Raw genomic sequence first — 27,378 nt, 5'->3', positions numbered from 1 at the left:
CATGTAGTAATTATCTGTATTAATTACTAATCAGCCTTATAGTGTGACATTTCTATTCTATGAGTACTGTATATTGTGAGTGGGTCCCTAAACTCAGTAAGTGACAGCAGCACAGAGCATGTGCAGTGAATCAGCAGAAAAGAAGACGGGGAGCTACTGGGGCATCTTTGGAGACACAGATCTTTACTGCTAAAGGGCTGTGGTTGCCTTGGGCTGGTACAGAAGCACAAAATATAATGTACAACATTTCTAGCTACTTCTTTAGTTAACGATTAGTTCTCCTATAACTATGTAACTTTGAAGGTAGACCTCTCTCACTGCCTGCCCTATACGTACAGCACCTTAGTTTAAACTGCTGCTATAGTCAGCCCCAAAACTGGCAGTCAAAATGTCCCCAGCTGCCTGTCACTGACTTCCCTAGTCATTTATGGGAAATGCGATGCCTAAAGCACATATGGCAGTGACAGGCAGACCTCAATATTGCTCTTCAGCATTTTGACCTCATTCCAGCAGCTGTCTCCATCAGACATTAGCATTGTAGCCATAGGGAGTGTAGCAACACGAGCAGACTGGCTCGGGCTTTATAACAAGGTCTGTTGACTTCAGAATTCTTATAAATTAAACTGATAATTGGAATATTCACACAAATGGTAGAGATTCATTGTGAAAATGGCATCTGGATGCACCACCACTCAATACTGTACTGGAAGTGCACAGAAGTCGCATGGACAGTTATGGTTTCTGACCTTCAAAGACAGCTGTTGAGTCAAAAGCCTGGTATTCACTGTCTAAAACTGCTTATATCTTAGAAACCACTACAAAAGGAAAATTCATGTAAATGGCAAACGTTCCCAGAGGGCCATTCAGTTAATGTTTTAGGGTTAGATCTCCTTTAAGATAGCTAGAAACTGGGACATAAAGGACGGAATTTATTGGCAAATGTAGTAAACCAATTGCTGAGGAAACTACAAAATGCTACTAAATATTACAAATTGTTTTCAAGCCCAAATACAATGGTGATGGGCGAATAAATTTGCTGCTAGGCGCGAATTTGTGGCGAATTTGAGCGTTTCGCCACTGGCGAATACATTCACGAAACTGCGGCGAAAATTTGCCAGCGTCAAAAAAATGTGGATGCGCGTCGGAGTAGTCGCTTGTGTCAAAACTGTCGCACGTCAACATTATCCGGACACCCATTGACTTTAATGCAGGCGTCAAAATTGACGCAGGTGTCAAAATTGATGCAAATTCGCTCATCACTGGTGATGGAGTCATTTTCATGCAAGGAAAAACTCATCTACGTATACAATAAAATAGTGAGATTTTGGATCCTGACTTTGTAGTGTATGTTGTTTAGAAAGTATGAATGGCCGCTGTCGTGACAGTAAAGAAGTAGGTATAGCGCCAATTAACACACAAAAGAATCAAAAGGCAACATAAATGAGTGTACAGTTACAAAAAGTAATGGCCGCTCTAAGACTTTTCATTATTCCTATAATTGGTTGTGTCACATTGCTTTGTGTTAAGTTAAAGGAGAAGGAAACCCCCTGGGCGTAAAAACGCCTCCCCTGTGTTGCCCCCCCTCCCTCCTCCCCCCTGGCCTACTTGTCCCCCTGGGCAAATGCCCCTAACTTGTTACTCACCCCTCTGCGCAGGGCCTGTTCATGGAGTTCACAGTCGCCATCTTCTCCCACGCGCGTCTTCTTCCTGCTTTGACCGGCGTCTTCTGGCGCATGCGCAGTAGGAACTTTTACTGGTACGGATCTACTGCGCATGCGCCAAATGTCACAAAGTGAAATCGGAAAACTTTGTGACATTCGGCGCATACGCAGTAGATCCGTACCGGTAACTGTTCCTACTGCGCATGCGCCAGAAGACGCTGGTCAAAGCAGGAAGAAGACGCGCGTGGGAGAAGATGGCGACTGTGAACTCCGTGGACAGGACCTGCGCAGAGGGGTGAGTCCCCAGGGGGACAGGTAGGCCAGGGGGGAGGAGGGAGGGGGGGGCAACACAGGGGATGGGGGAGGGGTTTTGCGCCCAGGGGGTTTCCTTCTCCTTTAAGTGCACCAGCCAAGCCTTGTCTGTCTTTGGAAGTCAAGATCACCTTAAACTTGATTTGGGGTCGACGTCATCTTTTGGGAAATAGTCATATCACGTGGCAGTGCTATGGGTTGGGCTTATTGATGTGTGTTATGATATAACCACAGGTTCGGATTTGTATCAATTCTATAAAAGATATCCCATAGTCTTTCCAAGCATCAGTGGCATTAGCTGAAACCATAGACGCAATCTGTACTCCCGGGAAGTGGCAGATGCTTCATCTTCGCCCCAACTGCTGACAGTGTTTTTTGCTCAAGGGCAAGGAATACTTTAATCTTTAAATAATCTCTGCTGTATGACAAACAATCGAAACAAAATGGGCAGATTGTCTAAAACTCCACGACTGACGTTTTTAAAAGTATAGTGACACAAGGGTCTTTCGGGGTCATCTACTATGTGCACAACAGGGGGCTAAGTGCAAAAGCAGCGGGGAATCCGCCATGTTTTTTTCACTCTGTAACCGGCCCTGCATGTAGATGACTTACTGCAGGTGTATGCACTCCAAAACAGAGCCTGCGTTCCTCCGATAGGTGCAGTGTCTGTGTTTGGCAGGGCTTTAATCATGAGTGGTGGGCATAGGGAGGCACGTAGACATCAGGGTCGAACACAGGGAAAAAAACCCGGTGGGCCCGTCTCTCGTCCAGACCCTCGTCCCTGTGAAAATCATCTTCCTGCTGCTGGTCACGGCAAAAGCACAATACTTACATACTCGCACGTGAGATTGGGATAAATTAGGGTTGCGGCAGGGGGCCTGAAACATCAGCCTCAGTAGTTCCCAGTACCACCCTGGTTGGCATCCCCTCTCCTGTCTGCTACTTGCTCCCATAGAGCAGTGATCTTGTGATCAACATGTTGCTCACCAACTCCTTGGATGTTGCTCCCAGTGGCCTCAAAGCAGGTGCTTATTTTTGAATTCCAGGCTTGGAGGCAAGTTTTGGTTGCATAAAAACCAGGTGTACTGCCAAACTTAGCCTCCTGTATGCTACTAATCCACATTGGGGCTTCCAATAGTCAATCATAGTCCATTACTGGCACCCTCAGGAACTTTTTGCATGCTTGTGTTGCTCTTCAACTTTTCTTTTAGATTTGAATGTGACTCACTGGTAATAAAGTTTGAGGTTTAAGATCCCTGCTGTAGAGGTTCTGCATCCCTTACTCTCGCGAAAACGTGGTCACCCAGGAACATTGGTATGCTTGTGTTGCTCCCCAACTTTTTACATCTAAATGTGGCTCACGAGTTGAAAAAAAGATGGTGACCCCCACCATAGAGCTTTGGTTGAGTTTGGGAGAGTTTTCACTCTTGTACATTAATTGAGATCAATTTTACAGTCCTGTACTAGAATTAACAAGCAGCTAAACCTATTACGTTTACCTTTTTGGTAGGGATGCACCAAATCCACTGTTTGGGATTCGGCTGAATCCCCGGTGAAAGATTTGGCCGAATACCGAACCGAAACCTCATTTGCATATACAAATTATGGGCAGGAAAGGAAAAAGAGGAAAAAATTATTCTTTTGTGACAAAAAGTCATTTGATTCCCCTACCCGCCCCTAATTTACATATGCAAATTAGGATTTGGTTCGGCCAGGCACAAGGATTCGGCCATCCCTACTTTTTGGATATGCCATCTCTGACATTTCTTCCTTTACATCGGGACCCATGAAAACACAACCTGCAGCAGAGTAAATCACCTGTACACCGTAGTTTTTTGGGGGGACCAGAATAATTGGTGTAAAATCAGGCAAATGTATTACCGTATATACTCGTGTATAAGCCGACCCGTGTATAAGCCGAGGTACCTAATTTACCTAAGAAAACTGGAAAAATGTATTGACTCGTGTATAAGCCTAGGGGCCCCATGTCAGATTTCAAAATGTGAATGTGTAAATGTGTAATCATGTTTTATGGCATAGAAATCTATCTAAAACGATTTAAAAGAGTCAGAACTATTAGCTGGACAATTGCCACTTGTTTTCCCTGTGACCTCCCACCTGTCATGGCTGCTCAGAAGATCAATGAGGTGCTGCACCTAGGAAAGCAGAAAAAAGGTACCGTACGCTCCTTCCGTGGCCCCAACACACCTCCCTCTCCCATAGCGCAGGACTGTCTGTGTGATCGCCGCCCGGAGCTCCGGGCGGCGCGTCCTTCCCTGCCGGCGTTCGCTCCCAAAATGGTGGCGCCCATGGCCGCCACGTGGGTAGCGGCGCCGGCCTGGACCTGCTCCGGGCGGCGATCACACAGACAGTCCTGCGCTATGGGAGAGGGAGGTGTGTTGGGGCCGCGGAAGGAGCGTATCTGCGGCCGGTGAGGGATTGGCTACTGTTGCTACGGTATGACCCGCGTATAAGCCGAGGTCGAGTTTTTCAGCACATTTTGGGTGCTGAAAAACTCGGCTTATACGCGAGTATATACGGTAAGCATTATATATCGGTGGGATTGAGGGAAAATTTAAGATCATGCAATGTAAAACCAATGTAGAAATTAAAGTCTGTACAGCACCCCTTATTTTTTATAACAATTGGTTTAAAGTGACTTCCCTTGAGTATATGTTATTTATTTAAGCAGCCGTTGATAAAGAGCGAGCTATCGAGGCTCATATGAACATGACAACATTTATTTATGTGGTTTAATTACTAAGGAAATATCGTTTAGATCACGGGGAAAAGAGCTGATACACCCATTGCCGTCATGTCTCCAGTCAAAACAGCTTCAACGTAACTGAGAGCAGTTGGACAAGCCGTTGTGGAGTTATGTGATCGTGATGAAGGCTCATGGCCTCTGGCTCCCACACACTGAATCATTTTTTCCCTCTTAATACAGGAACCCAAGGCCCTTTTAGGGGAATTCACAGGATCCCATTATGTTACGGGATTAATACTCAGCAGTTTTATAAACAGGATGTTTGGACTCTAAAGCAGTTGAGGAAACTGAAGGCAAATCATAATGATTTTCACTTCTTTCTTTTATGGGTTGCACCAGATTAGAGTAAATTTAGAGGATACCTGGTATTAGACTTTATCTGGACCTTATTCTCTGCCCCTGTGTAATTATGATATACCTGATGCACAGGGATTAGTGAATGAGAAGCCCTCTGCCATGAAGGATCCAGGTGACTACAAATGGATCCCTTTGTCTAAGGGTCCCCAAATTTTTTTTTACCCATGAACCATATTCAAATGACAAAAAGAGTTGGGGAGAAACACAAGCATGAAAAAAGTCCTTGGGGATGCCAAAGAAAGGCTGTGATTGGTTATTTGGTGCACCTGCTTTGTGGCCACTGAGAGCAACATCCAAGGGGTTGGTGAGCAACATGTTGCTTGTGATCCACTGGTTAGAGGTCACTGCCTTAAAGGGGAAGGAAACCTAGTCGGCGCAAACCCCCCACCCCCCCTCCCGTTTGTTGCCCACCCTCCCTCCTCCCCCCTGGCCTACCCGTCCCGCTGGGCAAATGCCCCTAACTTGTTACTTACCCTTCTGCGCAGGTCCAGTCCAGGGAGTTCACAGACGACCTCTTCTTCCACGCGATCTTCTTCCTGCTGTGAACGGCGTTTTGGCGCATGTGCAGTAGGAGCATTTCGCCGGTACGGATCTCACGCACATGCGCAGTAGATCGTACTGGCGAAATGATCCTACTGCGCATGCGCCGGTCAAAGCAGGAAGAAGATCGCTTGGAAGAAGATGTCGTCTGTGAACTCCCTGGACTGGACCTGCGCAGAATGGTAAGTAACAAGTTAGGGGCATTTGCCCAGTGGGACGGGTAGGCCAGGGGGGAGGAGGGAGGTTGGGCAACAAACGGGAGGGGGGGAGTTTGCGCCGACTAGGTTTCCTTCCCCTTTAAGGTGGCCAAAGACACACAGATAATATTGTAGAAGACGTAATATTGTACGATATTCTGTGCATGAATGGCAGGAAACGACTGATATCGGCAAAAGACTTGAATATCCATTGGCTCATCGCCTTTGAAGGCACCTGAACAACATCAGCCACTGTTGTTGCTGAATCATCAGATGGAGGAGAATTCTATTGTTTCTACGTGTATATCTAACGATTCAGCTCTATCATGTCTGTATTGAAAACAAACAATCATAATTGTTACGTCTATGGCCACCTTTAGTCCTATACCTTTTTGGCTTCTTCTTCTGATTGTTGCCAGTTCACATGCTGAGTGTGCCTTGGCCTTCTCTAGGTACCTACTGGCATGCTCTGACTCATAGCCCTCTCTATGCATATTCAGCAATGTCAGGGGGCAAAGGCTTTATGACAATATATGATTTTTGGGCCACATTTAGGGGTTAGGATGGATCTTCTCGTGATGCATCTTGCCTGTTGTTGCGCACACATGAGGGTACTTAAGCCGTGTGCCAAGCAGGGGAGGGTTATAACGATGCAATCAAATTTAAAGTCGCATTACTACTTCATGTAACAGTTGGACGCATGATATCAATGCTGAACGGTAATTCATGCCTATACTGATAGGGCATAAAGGTTCCTTGTGATATTACATAGTTGTGCCGATCTCTTTCAAAAAAAATTAAGATCATCAAAGTGTTTCATGTTCTGAGGCCTGTATTAAATAAATACAAAGTAGAGGCCATTGTGCGTTAATACGAAGATCAGTCAAGAGAAGATCTGACATTACTTTAATGAGCTGAACTGCTGGGAAATTAGGTATGAAGTCAATGAGATCAGGTTTCATTTCATCCCCTGGAATTATAGCCATTTAAAAAAATAAAACCTGGCAGCGAGTAATAGTTTAATGGGTTCTGCATACACAATCAACGAATTTGTCACAAATATAAAAACTTATGAATCTGGCGGAGCAAAGGAACCGGTTATAGTGAGTTACTGGAGTGATTTTACAGAGGCTGAAACATTTAAAAACCATGCACATTATAGCAGTAATGTTATGGAAATCTTAGATGACCCTAAATCAATCTTATCCAATAACTGGGTTGGCCAGGTGAGATGAATGGAAGAAATAAAGTTACACTACAAACTAAATTCAGTTAATTTAAGGTGAGATTGGGGATGAATACTAGAAGATATTCTGCATATTATTGGAATTATGGCGGAATGACTGGTACCCCAATGATTTTATATGTCTGTAACCTTTTTGTAAGGGGAGCCCTGGCCAAATCAAAGACCTATATAGTCCTGGACTAGCAGACCGTGGGGTTCAGCTGCTGGACCTTCTTTATGATACTGTGAGGAGAAGGCATCTCTTCTGGTCCCATAATGTTATTGCAGGATAGGCTAACCAGTCACTGGGTTAAACAGACAATACACGCCTATGCTCAACATGAGCCAAATAAATAATTGATCATTGTTTTGCTTTTACCCTATAGTTTCTCAACATTCCTCCATCACCTCCTTCCCTGGGCTTTTAGAATGAAGCCTTTATTGGAATCAGAGAGGGCACTAATAATTGCACAGTGTTGTGCTGTAATATGTGCAGCCCAATATTGGCTTGAATGGGTTAAACCAGGTCTGAGGTCATGGAAACAAATGGTCTAAAACACACAGGCAGAGTATGGCACACACAGGGAGCATAGGGCAGGCAGAGTATGACACACAGAGTGAGCATAGGGCAGGTAGAGTATGGCACACAGGGAGCATAGGGCAGGCAGAGTATGACACACACAGGGAGCATAGGGCAGGCAGAGTATGGCACACACAGGGAGCATAGGGCAGGTAGAGTATGGCACACACAGGGAGCATAGGGCAGGCAGAGTATGGCACACACAGGCAAAGCAGGGTAAGAGACCTATCAGGACCCCTCCACTCTACTATACTATGTACAGTGACACAATGTCAGTGCTGCTGTCTGAGATGTGAACAGGTGAACAATGTGGTCACAGTCTGAAGTGTGATTAATGCAGGTCCTTACAGGTGTTAACAGTACAGGTATTCACAGGTTTGAACAATACAGGGTCTTAGAGGGTGCCAAATGCATAGGATTACAAGTGTGAATTATGTATTTCTTTTACAACCTGAATCTTAGGTGTGAACCATGCAGGGAGGGGCCAGCTAAAGAGAAAGCTTTATACATTCTAAACTCCATATAGTTGCCGGCACATTTTAAACCATTTTTGCAGGCATAAAGCTTTTGACACAGCTTTATAAATGGGGCCCCAAGTGTACTTTGTTCGTTTTCCTCTTAAAAATGTCAAAAACAGAAATGTAAAACCATTAAAAATAGATCTTTTCCTGCTAAACAGAGGGGACTGCCATGTCTAAGCGACGTATTTTAACAGGAATTGATTGGCAAAGCTAAGCTACTATTCTAACACTTTCAGGGATTTATACTTTTTCGGCTCGGAGAAGGTTTTATAACTGACCACGTGTGGTAAGTACCACTGCTGGGGGACCCCTGTGGCTCAGCCACCAAATATGATCAGCACTGATACACATAACCCCCGGCATGCAGGGAACACTAAGGGGCAAATTCACTAAGCAGCGAAAATGCGCTAGCGAAAATTCACTTCGCCAGGCGAATTTTCGCCAGGGCGCCGCTAATTCACTAAAATCCGAAGTTGCGCTCAGGGAGGCGAACGGTAGCGAATTTGCACAAGTGTTAATTCGTCAAGCAAAGTGAAGTTACGCTAGCGATGCCTAATATGCATACGGCGCCAAGTTAAAGTTGAATGGATGTATATGTAGCAGCAAATACATTACACTACACAAGCCTGGGAACCTTAATAAAATAGAGTTGTTATTTTGCCCTATACATGTGCCCACTGTATAGTTTAGGTGCCGTATGTTAGGAAATGTAGGGGGGAAGGAGGGTACCCCCAAAAAAATTTAAGATCTTTTTCAACCTATCACCCTTAAAAAAGGAAAAAACGCCAGCATTTTTTGGGACTTAGAAAAAATGTCAACTATTTTTGAAGCAATCCCTATCTACTCTATTGCACTTCGCCTGGTCTGAGGTGGCGAAGACAAGTCTGGCGCAAGAGGTAACGTTCAGTAAAATGCGCAAGTTAGTGAATTAACGTAGTTAGGTCCCATAGCGCAACTTCGCCTGGCGTAAGGGTGAGAAGTAGCGCTAGAGTAGGTCCACTTCGCTAGTGAATTTATGCCAGCACCCGTTAGTGAATTGGTGAAGTTACGAAATGACGTCACCCTGGCGAATTTGCGCCAGCGTTAGTCACTTCGCCCTTTAGTGAATCTGCCCCATTCCCCAGTCTGTTGATTGAAATGAATCACTTATAATTCCAGAAATAATAGCTGGTTTAATTGTTTCCAATTAGTCGTACAATATAATATATTAATTGTTACAGTACAGTTTTCGTTGACGGATCTGCTGGAAATGTAAATGACTTGTGCTGCCAATAATAAATCTGCTTTTCCACCCACTTAGAATTCACATTCCTATTCACACATTTAATGCAATGCTTCCAAAGGAAAGAGTGTCTGCCCATGCTATTAACTTTCTCTGTTATCCAGCCTGTCATGGTAAATAAAGCCTGTTTAGCACTGGGGTTTCTCTTTGGTTGCACCTTTCTTCTTTGGGGAAACCGAGCATGGGGCAGGCTCGGTGACATCATGGGAGGGCCTTGTGATGTTGGGGGGCGGCTTGTGATGTTGGGGGCAGGCCGAATGATGTTGTGGTGGGTGGTGTAGGGGGCTGGACAGATGACAGATGATGGGGGTGGGGCGGATGAAGTGGCAATCAGCGATTGGCTGAGCGATGTGTCATTCACTTCAATGGCCTGTCCGAATTTTCTAATTTGGAAATCCGGACAGGCACTTTTCACCCGAGCAACCTTTCCAAAAACTGGGCTGTCCGGGTGCAATCCAGACAGGTGGCAACCCTAGGTTTCTTTCCAATCATTTCCCCTGAGATAGAGAGAATACAGCAATTTCTCTTATATTTCTCACTGCCCTAATTGAGGCATTCGCTATTAAGGGTAGAAAAGTAATCTCTGTGATCACCCTTGTGGGGAATATTGGTGCTCTAGCTCCTCAGGGAAGAAGTACATGATGGGCCAGGCCAACAAGTCACTTTGGGGGTTCAAGAAGAAGTGGAAATTGGAAGGTGGAGTCGTTCCTTGGCCAGGGTCCTCTTTATCTCTTGTATTGGATACTAGTTGTTAGGGATGCACTGAATCCACTATTTGGGATTCGTCCGAATCACGGAATCCTTGGTGAAAGATTCCGCTGAATACCGAACTGAATCCAAATCCTAATTTGCATATGTCCTAGACATGAGCCCACCCTAAAACAAATGTGGCATTGCCTTTAAGTGGTTGGAAAACCATTGTTAACACAAAAATTTTTAATAGTAAGAACTTTTGAAGGCAATCCCGCTTTAAAATATGAAAAAACGCCAGCTTTTTGTCTTTTTTTTATGACTTTCTGGCATACGGGATATGATGTCACTGACATGAGATGTAGCTTCATCTTAGTTCACCAGGTATAACCGGGCGAGGCAGACTCTGGCGAAAAGGGTAACGTTGTGGAAAATTCACACTTTGATGAATTTGTGGAGTAATGATCGTTCGCCTGAGTGAAAATTCGCCTGGCGAAAGGGCCCGAAACGTCATTAGGGCTGAGTCTTGTCCTCTGCGCCTTTTAGTAAATTGGCGATGTCCCTGTGGATTGTCTTTTTTGGAGAATTTTCGCTAGTGACGGCCACTTCGCCGTTAACCCCTTGGTGTTGATAGGCATGAGTGATGCTTAAAGGTGAACTAAAACTTAACCGAAGAAGTAGGCTAGAAATGTTGTACATTATGTTTTGTGCTTCTGTACCAGCCCAAGGCAACCACAGCCCTTTAGCAGTAATGATCTGTGTCTCCAAAGATGCCCCAGTAGCTCCCCATCTTCTTTTCTGCTGATTCACTGCACATGCTCTGTGCTGCTGTCACTTACTGAGCTTAGGGACCCACTCACAATATACAGTACACATAAAATAGAAATGCCACAGTATAAGGCTGATTAGTAATTAATACAGATTAATTACTACATGGCAGCACAGAAACCAGTGCAATTAGCATCAGAATATAATAATCAGCAAACCTGTAGCATCAGCTTATATTACAGGGGAAGCTCATTTTCTGCTGGATAATTAGTGACGAGCCCTAAGCTTAGCTTCTCAACAGCCAATCAGAGCCCACTGAGTATGTGAGTGTCACAGACACTTTCCAAGATGGTGACCCCCTGTGACAAGTTTGAAGTCCTGGATCATTGCTGCTATTGACAAGCTGAAACCTTAGGCTGGTGCAATAAGTTCAGTATATAAAATATGGCATTTTTAGCCTCATTCATTGTTAGGGTTTAGTTCTCCTTTAGCCATGTTACTTATATGATCTGTGCATTATAAGAAATAATGTTGTAGATTAAACATAAGGATATTAGAATCGACATAGATGTCTGTTAGATATGATTCAACTTTACAATACATGGTACAATATTATTCCCTGTAATGTCTGCACTGTATAAAACTGCCGAATACTGTAATGGGAAAGACTCTGCTGGTTGGGGTTTGGGGAATGTCTCTCACATTCGGCGTTTGTTGAAGTTTCCAAAAATAAGGCCTTTCACGGGTTTAAAACAATAGTATTCATGCGGTTTGATAAACAGTGCTCTCTTGTTTCGGGCTCCCCACACCAAATTCTGAGAAGCAGCGCGACTGAATCAAAGGCATTTTATTTGCAGAACAACATTTCTTTTCTTCTCCAGGGAATCCGTATGGGCTTTAAAGGCCCAGCTGCAGGGACAGACTTTGTTGTGCAGGGTCTTTATGTTGAACGTTTCTAGCTTTAAAGGAGAAGGAAAGCTACGGAGGCATTTTATTGCTAATAGATTAGCTACAATAGTGCAAGCTAGAATGCTATATTTATTCTGTAGAATATTTTACCATACCTGAGTAAAAAGCTCTAGAAACTCTGTTTGTTTAGGATAGGAGCTTCAGTATTAATGTGGTGTGACATCACTTCCTGTCTGAGTCTCTCCCTGCTCTGGGCTCAGATTACAGCAGAGAAGGGAGGGGGGTGGTGGGAGAGGAGCAAACTGAGCATGCTCTTGCCCTGGGCAATGAGGTTTAAGCTGAAGGCAGGAAGTCTAATACAGAAGCCCATGTGTACACAATAGAAGGAAAGAAATGCAGTGTTTCTTTTGATAGGGGACTCAGAGCAACATTACTTTGGGGGTTTACTGGTATATTTAGATGGACCTTTCTGATAAGGCTTACTTAGTTTTAACCTTTCCTTCTCCTTTAAAGGAAGGAAAGGCTGTATTTACTTGGGAGTGCCAAATGTTAGGTTATATTTACTTACCTGACACCCTGGGCCGGTGCTCCTATCAGCAGAAAACTGTACCGGTTCCGGGTTATACCAGTGAGCACCACGGAGCGATCCTCTTCCGATTCCTTTTTCTTCAAATTTCCCGGGGCAGACGCATGCGCAGTAGAGTGAAAAGCTGAACTTTAACGAAGGAGTCGACTATTTAGTTCTACTGCGCATGAGTCTGCCCAGAAAGAAGAAGCCGGAAGCGGATCGCTCCGTGGTGCTCACTGGTATAACCCCGAACCGGTGCAGTTTTATGCCGATAGGAGCACCGGCCCTGTGTGCCAGGTAAATAAATACAATCACTTGGGGATTGTATTGCCTAACTTTTGGCACCCCAAGTAAATACAGCCTTTCTTTCTCCTTTAAAAGAACACAAATGACAGAAACTTGTTCTGTTCCACCACATACCTCCCAACTGTCCCGTTTTGAGCGGGACAGTCCCGCTTTTGACAGCTCAACTCGCAGTCCCAGATTTGTACTATTTCCCGCGTTTCTCTTTGATCTGCTGCACTGAACAGCCAGAAAAAGATACACTGTTTCTAACTTAATTGGCTCTTCTGGGCTCTCTTCCAAAAGCCAATTAAGTTAGAAACCTTGTATCTTTTTCTGGCTGTTCAGTGCAGGAGGCATAGGAAGGCGTTTTGACCTCGATGGCAATAGCAGTCAAAATGCTCCATGTAAAAATATTACCTGAAGGTGAGAAGTCTCTTATATCTCACTCTTTATTAACAGTCTGCTCATCTTTTCTTCTCTTTCTTTTCAGAACCATGATGGGATATCCCTACTCGTTGCTTTTCTATTTCACTCTCACATTCTGTGACGTATTGGCCGCAGCCGATAATGAAACCTACACAACAGAAGCAAGTAAGTCAGGACTGTCTCTTCAACGGTTGTGTACATTGGTCAGAGTTGGAATGATGAGCTCTACAATTTATTCCATATAATTATGATTATAATGAGATCTTCCAAGATTCCTCATCTGAGTAGTGATGGGTGAATTTCTCCCGTTTCGCCGAAAAATTCGCGAATTTCCCGCAAAAGTAACGGCGAAAAATCGGGAAAGTGCAAGAAAAAATTGCGAAATTCAAACGTTTTCACGAAAAAATTGTGAAAATCGGAAATTGACGCAGGAGATTCGCAAATTTATTCGCCGGTATCAAATTCGCCGCAAATTCGTGCCAGGCAATATTCGCCTATCACTACATTTGAGTCGTTTCCCGTTTGTTCATGTTTTAGAATCAAGATGATCTACATATATTTTCCTTGCAAGGTTTTACCAAACTTTAATTTTTTTTAAAAATAATTAATTTATTAATATTGTCCAATATTCTCCTGTACAACATTTGCATAGTCAGAGACCATTGATTCACAAAGATTCTCGCACTCACACATGTAACCTAGCACTGGTCCAGCCGGCTTTGATGCATCGCGCACAACTGTGTATAAAGTACAATATTATTGGTACTTGTATGGTGGCCCGCTGTGGCCATGTAGTATGGCTATTGCTCGGTTCAGGAATTGGACAGGTTTGAAAATGTTCTCATGTTGTCCAATGAGTGTGGAAATTGGAAGATGAAGAAGTGACGTGGAATAGTTTCAATCATTTGTGCTCTTTGGATTGACAACTGTAACAATAGAAAACAGCCGTACCACATGTTGTCCCTTGTATGTTCTCGATACACATGGCCATTTGGCCAACTGATTATTGCTCATACCTGATGGGCTTTTATATGAATGTCTTTACACTATTTCATGTCATCCACACTTCTTCCACTCCTTGGCTTACAGATACCTGCAATGGAGGTGAATATTCAAAGAAAGTCGGGGGTGAGGGCCTTGATCCGCCAGCCCTCATGGGCCCTGCTGGCCTAGACCCACCTGCTCACCTGACCTCCAGCCCCCGATTGAAGAAATAATGAGCACATTTCTTCGATCAGGGGGGAGGGCAGAGCTGGATTTGCGGCTCGGGAGGGGGGCCTGAAGGGGCCCTGATACAGCAGCCCGGCCCCCGGTGGGCCCAGACCCGCTCAGTCCGACACTGCTCCTACCCAAGAAAAGGTTATGGTATAATAAGCATCTGCTGCAGAAAGACAAGGAATATTCTATACATAAAGCTACCAGGCAAATTTTAAAACAAAGTGTACTAGGCACCTAAAGGCTGGGTGCCAAGGATGTGTCCAGAGATCATCTAGCATTGGTAGGGCGGTATTGTCTGCGGTTCTTGTTCACTGGCTGGTCTAGGCATTTAGAATGCAATCATTTTGCTAGAGAAGATTGCAGCATTCAGAAGCCTTTGTGCGACTTCTCTAACTGCACAAGACTGAAGACATCTGGCAGCTTAGATACGGTTTATGTCAAATATTAAAGCTTTTGTGGCAACAAAGTGTGGAAGCAAAATGCCTTGAAAAGTCTAGCAATACCTAGAAGAAGTATATCCTAATCTATTTCTAATGACTTAGGGCGGATAGTGACCAGTACACCATATTTCCATAGACTTTTCAGGCAGAAAGTGCAGGACTTTTCAAAAAAGTAATTTTTCTTAAAGGAGAAGGAAAGGCTAAAAGTAAGCTGTATTAGAAAGGTCTATATAAATACACGAGTAAACCCTCAAAGTAATTCTGCTCTGAGTCCTCTGTCAAAAGAAACACCACATTTCTTTCCTTCTGTTGTGTACACATGGGCTTCTGTATCAGACTTCCTGTTTTCATCTTAAACCTTCAGGGCTAGGGCTTGAGCATGTTCAGTTTGCTCCTCTCCCCCTCCCTCCTCCCCTCCCTGCTGTAATCTGAGCCCAGAGCTATGACTGAGCAGGGAAACTCAGGCCGGATGTGATGTCACACCAAGTGAATATGGCAGCTCCTATCCTAAACAAACAGAGAGTTTCTAGAGCTGATTGCTCAAGTATGGTAAAGCATTCTACAGAATAAATAGTGTTATAGCTTGCACTATTGTGGCTAATCTATTGACAATAAACTGCTTCGGCACCTTTCCTTCTCCTTTAAAGGAGAAGGAAAGGCTTGGTGCACTAGGGGGTGCCAAATGTTAGGCACCCCCTAAGTGATTGTACTGACTTATCTGAAACCCCGGACCGGTGCTCCTATCAGCAGTAAACTGCACTGGCCCGGGGGTTATACCAGTGAGCACCACGGAGCGATTCTCTTCCGCCTTCTTCTTTCTTAGCGTGGCTGCGCATGCACAGTAGAACCAAGAGCCGAACTTTAACTAAAAAGTCGTCTATTTCGTTCTACTGCGCATGCGTCTGCCCCGGGAAATTTGAAGAAAGAAGAAGCTGGAAGTGGATCGCTCCCTGGTGCTCACTGGTATAACCTCTGGCCGGTGCAGTTTTCTGCCGATAGGAGCACCGGCCCGGGGTTACAGGTAAGTCAATACATTTGCCTTTCTTCTCCTTTAAAGATGGTAATTATACAGATAAACCGAGAACCATCCATTCTCCCTCCTCCCAATAGCTCAGCATCATTCTTTTACAGAAAAGGTCGGACAAAGAGGAGAAAGAGCTTCTCGTAGGCTCACTATTGTGATAAAGTCACAAAACTGCAGTTGAACTGTTGCCAATTCTCATAGAGAATACTGTGCTGAGAGCAGCATGCCCATCAAAGGTGCTCGGCCGAGACATCTAAACAGGCGCATTCCTTTATGGATGATGCTGACACATGTCTGATTTGCATGTGCATATTTATATCATCATTCTACCGTAACTCTACGATCAGCTAATTCCCTGCCAAAGCTGGGGAATTCCAGTATATTGTTTAAAGTTCTTTCCACCTTCAGCACTAATCCCGACCATTGTGACCTCAATGCCTCATCTTCACCGTGGTGTGTATAGACAACACTAGTGCCTGTGCCGCACAGGAAACAACAGGGGGGAAGGAGCAACCTGGAAAAATAAGCGGAGCAGCTGCTACTCCCTAAAAATTGACAATGTCTGTAAACGCTCCTTCCTGCTGATCTCATCTTGCCCATAAATTATTGCGTTTAACGTGTTTTTCGCAAATGGGCTCATTCCGATGATCGCTAAGAGAAATGATCATTATTTAGACCGCAGTCGAGATTATTTCAGCAGACCAGGATATGTACTGTAATTAAACCTGAAAGTGTAAATACCAAAAGAGTCTGGCAAAGATTGTTGTTGCAAGCAATGCTTGGCCCACACAGGCAGATCGAACAGTTCAATCACTGGCCCACTGGACCTGTGATTAGGCAATGCCAAACCACTGTATAACGTGTAGAGACCTGAACAAACTCCATGTCAAAAGAGGAACAATTCAATTTGTAAATTTTTAGGATTCTATTGGCTTCGAATAGAATCCACTTAGCCCCCTGCAGTGCCCACTGCCAACTACTGTCCGGCCTGAGCCACCCTGATGGCCCTTCTCAACTTTTTAGAATAGGACCCTTAGATAAAAGATATCTAAATAGACTATGCCTGGCCCATGCCTCATTACATTCAAAAATGCCTTAGTACACCCCCATAACCCTTTCAGGGTGTGCAAATCTTTATGTTTTGGGAGGTATTTATCTGTCTGAGCCCACCACTGAGTCCAGGCTTCTGTCAGGACTCCTATCTGTCCCCATCTGATGGTGACCCTGGCCCTTTATACCACAAGGCAGTTTTCACCAAACTATGTGGCTGGCCAGGCCTGGAGATGAGGCTTGTAGGACTTGTAGGGTGAGATTTTAGGAGATTGCCTATTTTCTCTTCTAGATACTCCTTGAGACTTAGCACACAACCCAACCCAGACCCACAGCCGTGTTATATGCCCTCCCTGTCCCTGCTACCTGTCCCCTCCCACCCTACATCCACCTTTAACCTGACCCAGAGAACTGCAGAACAAGAAGTCGTGTCCTTGTTGACCAGAAGTGACATCACAACGAGGTCAGGGTAAGAAAAATGTCTTCACTCATGAAGGTGGTGGGATTGCAAGACTGCAATCGACCTGGTTATCCAGGCAGAGTACCTGCAGAGTAGCCGCATGGTCAGGGAATGGGGGGTGGACTTTATACCCATAACATTAGAGTGTTGCGGGTATTCCGAGGGTATCCAGCTGAATGTAGGACCCTACCATGAACTAGATGACACCTATTGGGATTTGATGTTTGTGATAGAGATGGTGGTAACAATACAATCTGGTAAATGTATTTTCCCTTAAAGCTGAATAATGAACAATGCATTCTGGTCATATAGGAGTCCACAAGATGTGGAGATGTATGAACCAATTGGTACTTACGTGCTTGTATGGCGGTGCATAAGCCAAGTTAATATATAGAAATAGATACATATATATATGTAAAAGTCTACATTTCATTTTCTGTATGTGCAGTTTTCGCGGGAATCGAAACTTGTGCTGCTGAATATTTTTTGTGCTTATCTGCTGCAGTAATCTTCCTCCCACACATTCTATATGGAATTTCTTTGGAGCTGCACTACTTGCCAATCAGTGTAAATTATTATTACTAAAAAAAAAAAACCTGTCCTCCTACCTGCTTTTCAGATTCTGAAACTCTTCCTGATTGATTGACTGGCAGTTGTCGTGCCTATATCAACTTATTGTACTGACTTGTTCTCCCTAGGCTTGGTATCGCTTGCTAAGAATATAAACCCAAAGAGAGAAGATGCTGGTTAGATTATAAATAACCGGGCCTCCTGCAGATGGTATTTTTCTCTTGGCACCTTTGTCTTAATAGGGACAATTACATTCTCCTGTATGACATTTTAAATATTGTTACCCCAGCCCCCCCCCCCCACCCTCCAAAACCACACAATAAGTGGTTCAGAAGACAACCTTGCTCTCCCCCCTAATTGACCTCCTAAAGCTGAGCTGGACAGTAGGGTTGGCAACCACCATGTTCAACCATGTCCCTTCTGGAATCTCGCTCTATGTCACTGATGGCTAAGATGTGCAGTGAAATCCAGGCTCCTTGTTCCTTCACTATACACACTTTTGGTTAGAGGTCAGTGCCATTGAGCTGGAAACTGAAAGTAACACAGTCAAACATTGCGGCACCAACTCCAAGACCCACAATCCAACCCAGACCTGCGGACCCTCTACCCAACCTTACCTGCAACTTTAACCCATCCCGGAGACCCGCAGAACTGGAAGTAACGTCACCATCCATCATTGGAACACCAACCACACTGCAAGCTTTGCTTTATGGTCAAGTAAGCAGGACAGTACCGGGGCACCGATATTTAAAATGATGCAGGGGTGTAGTTTGTCTTTGGCAATGTCTGGTTAGTTTGGAATTGTTCCTTTATGGCCTTTACATCAGGTTCTATGGTGCATTAAAATTTATTTTGTTACAGCAGCTGTGGCATCAGCACGTCACCCCTCATTACTGAGCAGCATTGTACTGTGCTCCAACAGAGCCGTTTATTTCTGATAGTAATTAGGGGCCAGCAGCTAACGGGTCAGAGTTTGCCCATGTGTATTTTCTGGGCTTATAGTTTAACTTCCTTTCAGAAAAGGCCTAATTTTAGGCCTTTCTGGCTCACTATAGGAAGAACTAGAGTTGACACCTGAAGTGTGATGTACTGTGCCCACTCCAGTTTTCTCTGAAAATTACCCCATCCATTCCATATATACTCCTTTCCCTGGTACCTTTGTAGTGCACACAGTCAGTGGCCTTGGACAGTGGAAGATGAAGGAGTATGGGAGATTTCTATAGTACTACAATATTATAGAAAGGATGTTAATTGAGATGAATCAGAGCTTATAGCTATAGGTAGACACAATGTTTATTGGGGCTTCCTTGTCTTTTAACAAGAACAGGGTAAGTGACATGGTAGGTTCAATATCTAGTATGAGTAGTATGAGCAGGCACTTAAGGACCATCGCTCATGAAGCCTATGATTAAGTGTCTGGAGATAAGAAACGCGTAAGACGATGCCATACATACCAAATAAAGACTTTATTACACTTGTGTGGAGAATTGTTCCTTGAGTGTCTGCTCATACTACTAATATGCTCCCTCAGCTGAAGGTTGAAGGTAGTGCACCTGAACCTCCTCCTATACTCGGTGAATAAAGAATCCTTGAGACCTTTTCTGCCTTCATTGCAACGTTTCAATATCTAGATCCAGTATCAGCTTACTGTACTTGCACTAGAACAGCCATGGCAGATCTACTCCAAGGTGGACTTCCAAGGAACCACATCTACACTCGTCGAAAACACTTTAGATTTTGTAGTAAGAAAGAAAAAATTCCCATAGCAATTAGTCTACCTCAGGACCTCCTCTAGACCAGACATAAGGAGGCTTATTCACTATTCCCTTATACAAGAAGGCATTATAAAAATGTACACAATCCCAGTTGTCTGCGATCATAATGGCACTTTGATGCTGGAGCCATAGATACCAAGGCAGGCAATAATTAAAGTTTTACACTTACGGTGACACAGACGATTGCACGTTATTAGAAGCGGATAACAGGTCCCTGAGCTTTGCTGCAACGTTCATGAATACAAGTCGGAACATAAAAATACCTCCACACTCCGGCGGCTCCCACCTTTGCTGAGTGTCACCACGGCAACCAGATTCTCCTTTTCATGCATATACAGTGTGTGACAGCAGCTATAAATTAAGTCTGGAGAGTCGGGTAATGAGAGAAAGCAGGGGATGGAGTTGGCACGGTGATCTCTGCCGTATACGCTGCGCAGTCCTCTCAGGAACCTCTCGCGAACCACAGCGAGAGGAAAGATGGGCCACATAGATTAGTCCAGAATTGTTAGGGGCATTCGCATCACTGAGGCCCAGATATTTTTGCCTTCTCTGCCCTGGAACAGGGTTGTTGACCTGGCCAGGTATGGGGGAGTTGCGTTCTTCTTGAGTGTCCGGTTTCTCTGGTTCTGCAGAGACTCTATTCTTTAAAAATGTTCTACTTCTCCTTTAAAGTTCTGCAGAGGCTTGGGTTGCCACCTGGCTGGTATTTCACTGGCCTAGAAAGTATATCACAAGTTAGGGTTGGTAATGCTATTGTACTGGCAATCTAAATATTGCTCATTTACGAGCCAAAATGAGTGCAATGTGTAAAGTTCAATTCCACCACAGTGTTTCCCCCCCATAATTGTAGTGTAATGGCAGTTGCAACGGGGCTTTGCAGCCAATGCATTAAAGTGTATTTGAACTTGGACAGAGTTCTGCTGAAAGTCTTTGGTGCTCAGATTTCATCACTTCTGCATCTGATTCTTTAGATGCAACTAAGCTGTACCAATTAACTCAGGCTGCTCTGGGAACCCGGGAACAACCGCTAACAGTAGAGGTCAATAAGCCTACAATGATCAATCCGGAACCAGGGGCAGGACAGACTGAGCGACGCTGAGTGCAACTTTGGCAACATTTATGAGCACCTTCAAGTTAAAGAAGAGCAAAAAAGAGCACCCCAAGAGTAAAAATCTGCTCCGACCCAGGGTTCCTCCAGGGAGCACCAAGGAACCATCCTCTTCCTGCTTCTTCTTTGTACAGCTGTACATTTCCAGTAAAGCAAAAAGCTGAAGTTAAACAAAAAGCTGCCTATTTCACACTATTGCTCTTGAGCAATATGAAGAAAGAAGTGGAAAAAGATGATTGGTCCGTGGTACTTGCTGGAACAACCCCAGGCTGGTGCAGTTTTCTGCTGATAGGTACACCAGCCCACGGTATCAGTAAGTAAATATTGAAGGCACCTAACTTTGGCACCTCTAGCTAAAAAGCCTTTTTCTTCTGGAATATTTTTGTGCAACGATTGTGGAAACATTTGCATGTCCACAACTGTTTGGCTCATTGGTTCCATTTATTTTGCCCGGTAGTATCCACATTCATTGAGGCAACAATCATTCCAGATAACACTAAAGTACGAATCAAACTTAGCAACTGAGCCTCCTGGTTGGTAGGGTTTGCTGCTCTTGATTAAATTGACTATTAATTCCTGTTTTGTGGTTTGTCGCTGGTGCAGAGGACAGTGATAAATAGAGAACTGGGTCCTTGTTTGGGTGAATTCCTGTATGTTTGGTGCTACTAAATTTATAATTACAGCATTTATAACTCACTTTGTACAGGGGGTAGTAGCTATATTATTATATCTACCCCCTCCCAGCAGCAATGGATCCACCCAACTGTGCCTAATGCACATCTAATAATTCATAATAATCGGCTATTACACCGGAGTGTACGGCAGCTCTATTACATTGTCATCCATAGGCAGTTACAGCTCAGATACATCATTTGTCTTTCTAATGGAGCAGCATAATTGTTATGTTTAGAGGGAATTCAAAGCTCAAAGCTTCTATTGAGATCACATAGCGGAGAAGCTGTATAAAATCTCTATGACATCCCACAATATTGGATTGATAAAAGCAAATCCGGTCTGGAAGGAGTTTGCTGGTGTCCTGGACCAGTGATCAAGTTACCACTGAGATTGCTTGCGTGTCACAACGCCTTTTTTATTTATAAAAGTATTAAAAATGAAACAGTTTAACCCCTTATATTTTGTAGATGCCCTCAAATGTACTTATAAAGTGTAATCAGGTCCCCTCTAGGGTCGCCACCTTTTCTGAAACATTTTACCGGTCGGTAGGGAGGTGGGAACAAAAGGGGACGGCCCATGACTCAAAGGGGGAGGAGCCTCGTAAAGTGAAGCAAAAGGGGTGGAGCAACACACACAATGGCCAGAAGCCAGAAAAAAAAGGTAAGTTCTTAGCAAATTGTGGGCGGGCAAAGGGCTTTTTTTAAGGGTATTACAAATTACTAGCAATTACATTGCCGGTAAATTTGTAATACCAGCCCCGGCCCTGACAGGTGTTTTACCGGCTAGGCCGGTAAAATACCGGGTGGGTGGCAACCCTAGTCCTTTCGCAATCGCCTTTTTTTCAGAGAAAACAACCCCAACCTTGACAGTCTACCCTCATTAAGTCTTCCATCCCTCTAACCAGTTTAGTTGCACTTAGTCTCTGCACTCTCTCCAGCTCATTTATATCCCTCTTAAGGACTGGAGTCCAAAACTGAACTGCATACTCCAGATGAGGCCTCACCAGGGACCTATAAAGAGGCAAAATTATGTTTTCATCCCTTGAGTTAATGCCCTTTTTTATACAAGACAGAACTTTATTTGCTTTAGTAGCCACAGAATGACACTGCCCAGAATTAGACAACGTGCTATCTACAAAAAACCCTTGAACCTTCTCAGTTAAGGAAACTCCCAACACACTGCCATTTAGTGTATAACTTGCATTTATATTATTTTTGCCAAAGTGCATAACCTGCATTTATCAACATTGAACCAGTTTGCTGCCCAGTTTCCCAACTTAGACAAATCACTGTGCAAAGTGGCAGCATCCTGCATGGAACCTATAGTTCTGCACAATTTAGTATCATCTGCAAAAATAGAAACAGTACTTTCAATGCCCACCTCCAGGTCATTAATAAACAAGATGAAAAGCAAGGGACCTAGTACAGAGCCCTGCGGTACTCCACTAACAACACTGGTCCAATTAGAAAATGTTCCATTTACCACCATTTACCACTCTTTGTAGTCTATCTTTTCCTTAATTTAACCAGTAACCTTCTGTGTGGCACTGTATCAAATGCTTTAGCAAAGTCCATGTAGATCACATCCACTGCCATTGCAGAGTTGAGGTCCCTGCTCACCTCCTAATAAAAAGCAATTAAATTTGTTTGGCAAGACCGGTTGTGCATAAAACCATGCTGGCACAAACTCATAGTATTATGATTTGCAATGAAGTCAAGTATGTTACCTCTTAGTATCCCTTCGAAAAGCTTTGCTACCACTAATGTCAGACTAACCAGCCTATAGTTTTGAGGCTGAGAACGGGATAAGTCTTGAAAAATTAAGTAAAGAGGTTTGGCAACCACAGAGCTAAGCTTGTTTAGTTCCCTGGGATGAATACCATCCCTCGTTTATCTTTCCTTGCGTGAAGCTGCCGTAGGTTCTACTATGATTTTTCTTTTACAAAACATGGTTCTTGGACGTACATAATCCCAGTTACAGCCACAGGCCACTGTGGTATGGACCACTACTTTGATACAATGGTGAAGGCTGAATCTCAGGACATCTCTGTGCTGCTCTTACGATTTACATTAATCTCTGGCTGTATAGTCAGGCATCTTTCTGAATGAGAAAATTTGGGTAGTAGACCAAGGCTGCCCAAAGCCAATCTATGCCCCACCACTTGTTTGAAGCCACCTGCCACTCCTTGCCATATGCAAACCCACCCACCCTACTGTTGTAACATTGATGCCACTAGCGCCCATCCGCAGTGTTCCATGCAGAAAGGGAGCGGCAGGAGCCATACAATTTCTTCCCCTCACCTTGGGGCCCTAGGCACCGATCTACCCCAAGTTCCGGCCCTGAAAGCAGGGGACAGCATCATATTTACTATTACCCCTAAGTACAGTGCACACATTGACAGTAGTACTGGTACCACCTGGTATTTTATCAGCCGGGCCAGTAAAAATGCTGCCCAATGAGTCCAATGTTAATAATAGATTATTATCTACTGTGTATCTTGTGCTTGAATGGCTGCCCCCATGGCTACACAACAGCTTGTTTATATAAACTATAGTAGTACTTATCTGTTATCTACTGTGTATCCTGTGTTTGAATGGCTGCCCCCATGGCTACACAGCAGCTTGTTTATATAAACTATAGTAGTACTTATCTGTTATCTACTGTGTATCCTGTGCTTGAATGGCTGCTCCCATGGCTACACAGCAGTTTGTTTATATAAACTATAGTATTGTTTCTGAAGCAAATTCACCAGTTTTACCAGTACAGGGCAACCGTATATTATATTTACATTACTTTAAAATACTTTCAGTTGTTGCCGTTACCGATCCTTTAAGTACAAATTTCCATTGGACTTATCTGTATGTGTAATTGCCACTGAAAGTAATATTCCTTGTCTTTCCCTGCATTGCTCATGAAGCAGTGTAGCTGAACTGACTCTTGAATAGTGTAGCAACTGCCATCAGATTAATGGTCCATTAAGATTAAGGTTGCCACATTTTCTGGAAAAAAACACCGGCCTTTCTATATATTTGCCTTCTTTTTCTGACTCTTTCCAACTTTCAAGGGGTCACTGACCCCATCTAAAAACAAACGCTCTGTACGGCTGCAAATATATTGTTATTGCTACGTTTTATTCCTCATATTTCTATTCAGGCCTCTCCTATTCATATTCCAGTCTATTATTCATATCAGAAGAAAACTGTAGCACACCGATCAAACTTGTCTTGTGAAGAAAAGTGTTTTTATTGGCTCACGGCAGACATAAAGTTTGGCAACGTTTCGGGCCACGCAGGGCCCTTTATCAAGCCTGCGTGGCCCGAAACGTTGCCAAACTTTATGTCTGCCGTGAGCCAATAAAAACACTTTTCTTCACAAGACAAGTTTGATCGGTGTGCTACAGTTTTCTTTGGATGTTCGAGTTATTTGGACCTTGAGCAGGAGGTCCTGTGGACTGTTTAGCACCCGGCACCCGAGAGGGTAATTACGTTCAGGTGAGCACTCTAATTCTGTGTGGTATTATTCATATCAGTGCATGGTTGCTAGGGGAATTTGGATCCTAGCTACCGACTGCTGAAATTGCAATCTGGAGAGCTGCTGAATAAAAAGCGAAATAACTCAAAAACTGAAAACAATAATTTAGAGACTGGAGGTCGTTCTTTCTTCGACAGCTCATGAATAGACACAGAGGTGTAGGTACAGTATATAAGGTGTTAGTGTGCAGAATAACCTACACTAATATGATATATTGTTCTATCATGTGTGGACATATAATAATTATATTATAAGGAAGGAAAGCAAATGATATATCTTATCTTTCCAGGTACCACTCCCCCTGATGATGCAAATGATGAGACTCGCTCGCTGCTGACGTCAGTGCTGGTGCCCCTCCTCGTCTGCTTTGTCCTTATTCTACTGGCCGGATACCTGTTAAGGTAATGACCCCTCTGTTTTGTGCCTGAAACGAAATCAAAGGAAAACGGTTACAAGTTTGCTTTCTGATTTTTGCTCCGGGGCAATATATATATATATATAAAATACACAAAAGCCATGAATATCTTATCTTTGTAAATTATATCCTTATAGAAGGTGAGTGGTGATGAATATGATGTATAAATGGTGAGTAGTGATGTCATTTTTGTCACATGACTCACTAAAACGTGTGTATTATAATAAATAAAGTACCCCTTGTTGAGGAAAATATGAGAAGTTTTTAGAAGTAACCTTGGAGTTATATTAGAGTTATATAAAAATATATACATATATAGTGAATAAAGTACCCCCTGTTGTAAATTATAAGGATATTAGCAACCTCGGAGTTTGGCCTCGTGCTTTTATTTGTTCATAAAACTCTTCGTGACTTATAATATCTTTTTATAGATAAATTCATATAGTGAATAAAGTACCCCCTCTTGTAAATTATAAGGACATTGTAAGTTACAGAGGAGTTTCACGACCATATAAAAACACGAGGCCGAAGGTCATGGAACTCCGAGGTAACTTCCAATATCCTCATATTTTGCAACTGAGGGCACTTTATTTATTATAATACACAAATTTCAGTGAGTCATGTGACAGAAATGACATCAGAACTCACCGTTTATAACCGATGACATCAGAACTCACTGTTTATAAGGATATAATTTACAAGATACTCATAGCTTTTGTTTATCATATATATATTTATATATACATACACATATATACATTTATATAGTACGTAGCAATAGGAGCTGCCATATTGCTTCCTTGGGCAAGTACATTCTCAGTAAGCATCAGTATAACAGAATATCTACTGGATGACAGTTAGGGGGTGTTAGGCACCCCTAAGTAATCACATTTACTTACCTGAAACCCCGGGTCAGTGCACCTACCAGGAGAAAACTGCACCGCTCCGAGGTTCTTTCAAGCACGTCTCAGCGAAGGCAACGTAACCGCTCCTCTGCCTTAAAGTGTATGTAAACCCAAAGGTTAAAAAAAAAAAATGAAATGTTAATTTTAAGCAACTTTCCAATGTACATTAATTAAAAATGTCGAGTGTTTTTACATGTATTTGTAAACGAAGTAGGAGGCAAAGGCTAACTTTACTACAATGAGTAAGAGACAGAACCAGCAGTGCAGAAATGGACAGAAAACCGCTGCTTTTGACACTATTTACAAATAACTTTAAAAACAAAGCCCCAAATGAGTTTGCAATAGAAATACTCCCTTGACACTTTGACTAATATTATATTTTTCCCTGGGGTTTTTGTAGTGAAAATAGAACATCCCGTTACAGTAACACCTCTGAGCCAATCAGATCCTTGTTTTCATTATTCTAATGATTTTTCTAGACCCCCCCCCCCACCGTGCCTGTAAATTGCTGACTGAATTCTGGAACTTTTGTCTTTGAACGTTTTACTTTCGTTTTTCTCAAACCCCCATTGTGACACGAGCCTTTTCTTTCTTCCTTGTATGTCGTAAGGGCAGAGACAGAAGAAGACTTGGGGAGATTTCGTCTTTAAACTTTAAACAGATCCTTTAATAGAGTTAAAGTGAGGGTGAACAAAACACGTTACTGCTCCTTTAGGGCTGAGACACATGTGAAGATTCAGGGAGATTCCGTCGCCAAAAAAATCACCTCTTTTCGGGCGACTAATCTCCCTGAAACTGCCTTCCCGCCGGCTAGAATCTAAATCACCGAAGGTATGGCACTCGGATCGCTTCGTTTTCCGAAGTCGCCAAAGTGTCATCCCTCCAGCGATTTAGGTTCTAGCCGGCGGGAAGGCAGTTTCGGGGAGATTAGTGTCCATTTCTGTGTTTCCTCTATAGCTAATAAAAACCCCCTCCTTCCCAGCCGCTCTTTAACCTGCGTTGAGGAAGAGGAATGCAAGTCTGGTGAGAGTGGGCGGAGTCAGGTGGGAAGTGGGCAGGAAGGAGGTGGGATATGGGCGGGGTGGAGGCAGGACGGGAAGTGGATTGGGAATCAGAGTG

General features: G+C 43.6%; 1 protein-coding gene across 1 annotated transcript in view; it reads left to right on the top strand.

Annotated features, from left to right (window-relative positions):
* LOC108697391 (receptor-type tyrosine-protein phosphatase epsilon) overlaps positions 1-27,378 on the top strand; it is a 117,089-nt gene that overhangs the window by 50,677 nt on the left and 39,034 nt on the right. The window contains exons 2-3 of the mRNA XM_018227397.2: positions 13,153-13,253; positions 25,229-25,340. Coding sequence (XP_018082886.1) covers positions 13,157-13,253; positions 25,229-25,340 — 209 coding nt within the window. The 5' untranslated portion in view covers positions 13,153-13,156. The remainder of the gene's footprint in view (positions 1-13,152; positions 13,254-25,228; positions 25,341-27,378) is intronic.

Source organism: Xenopus laevis, chromosome 7S (genome assembly GCF_017654675.1).
Source record: "Xenopus laevis strain J_2021 chromosome 7S, Xenopus_laevis_v10.1, whole genome shotgun sequence".
Classification (NCBI taxonomy): domain Eukaryota; kingdom Metazoa; phylum Chordata; class Amphibia; order Anura; family Pipidae; genus Xenopus; species Xenopus laevis.
The sequence above is the reverse complement of the archived record's forward strand: the minus strand, read 5'-3'. Positions and strand labels throughout refer to the sequence as shown.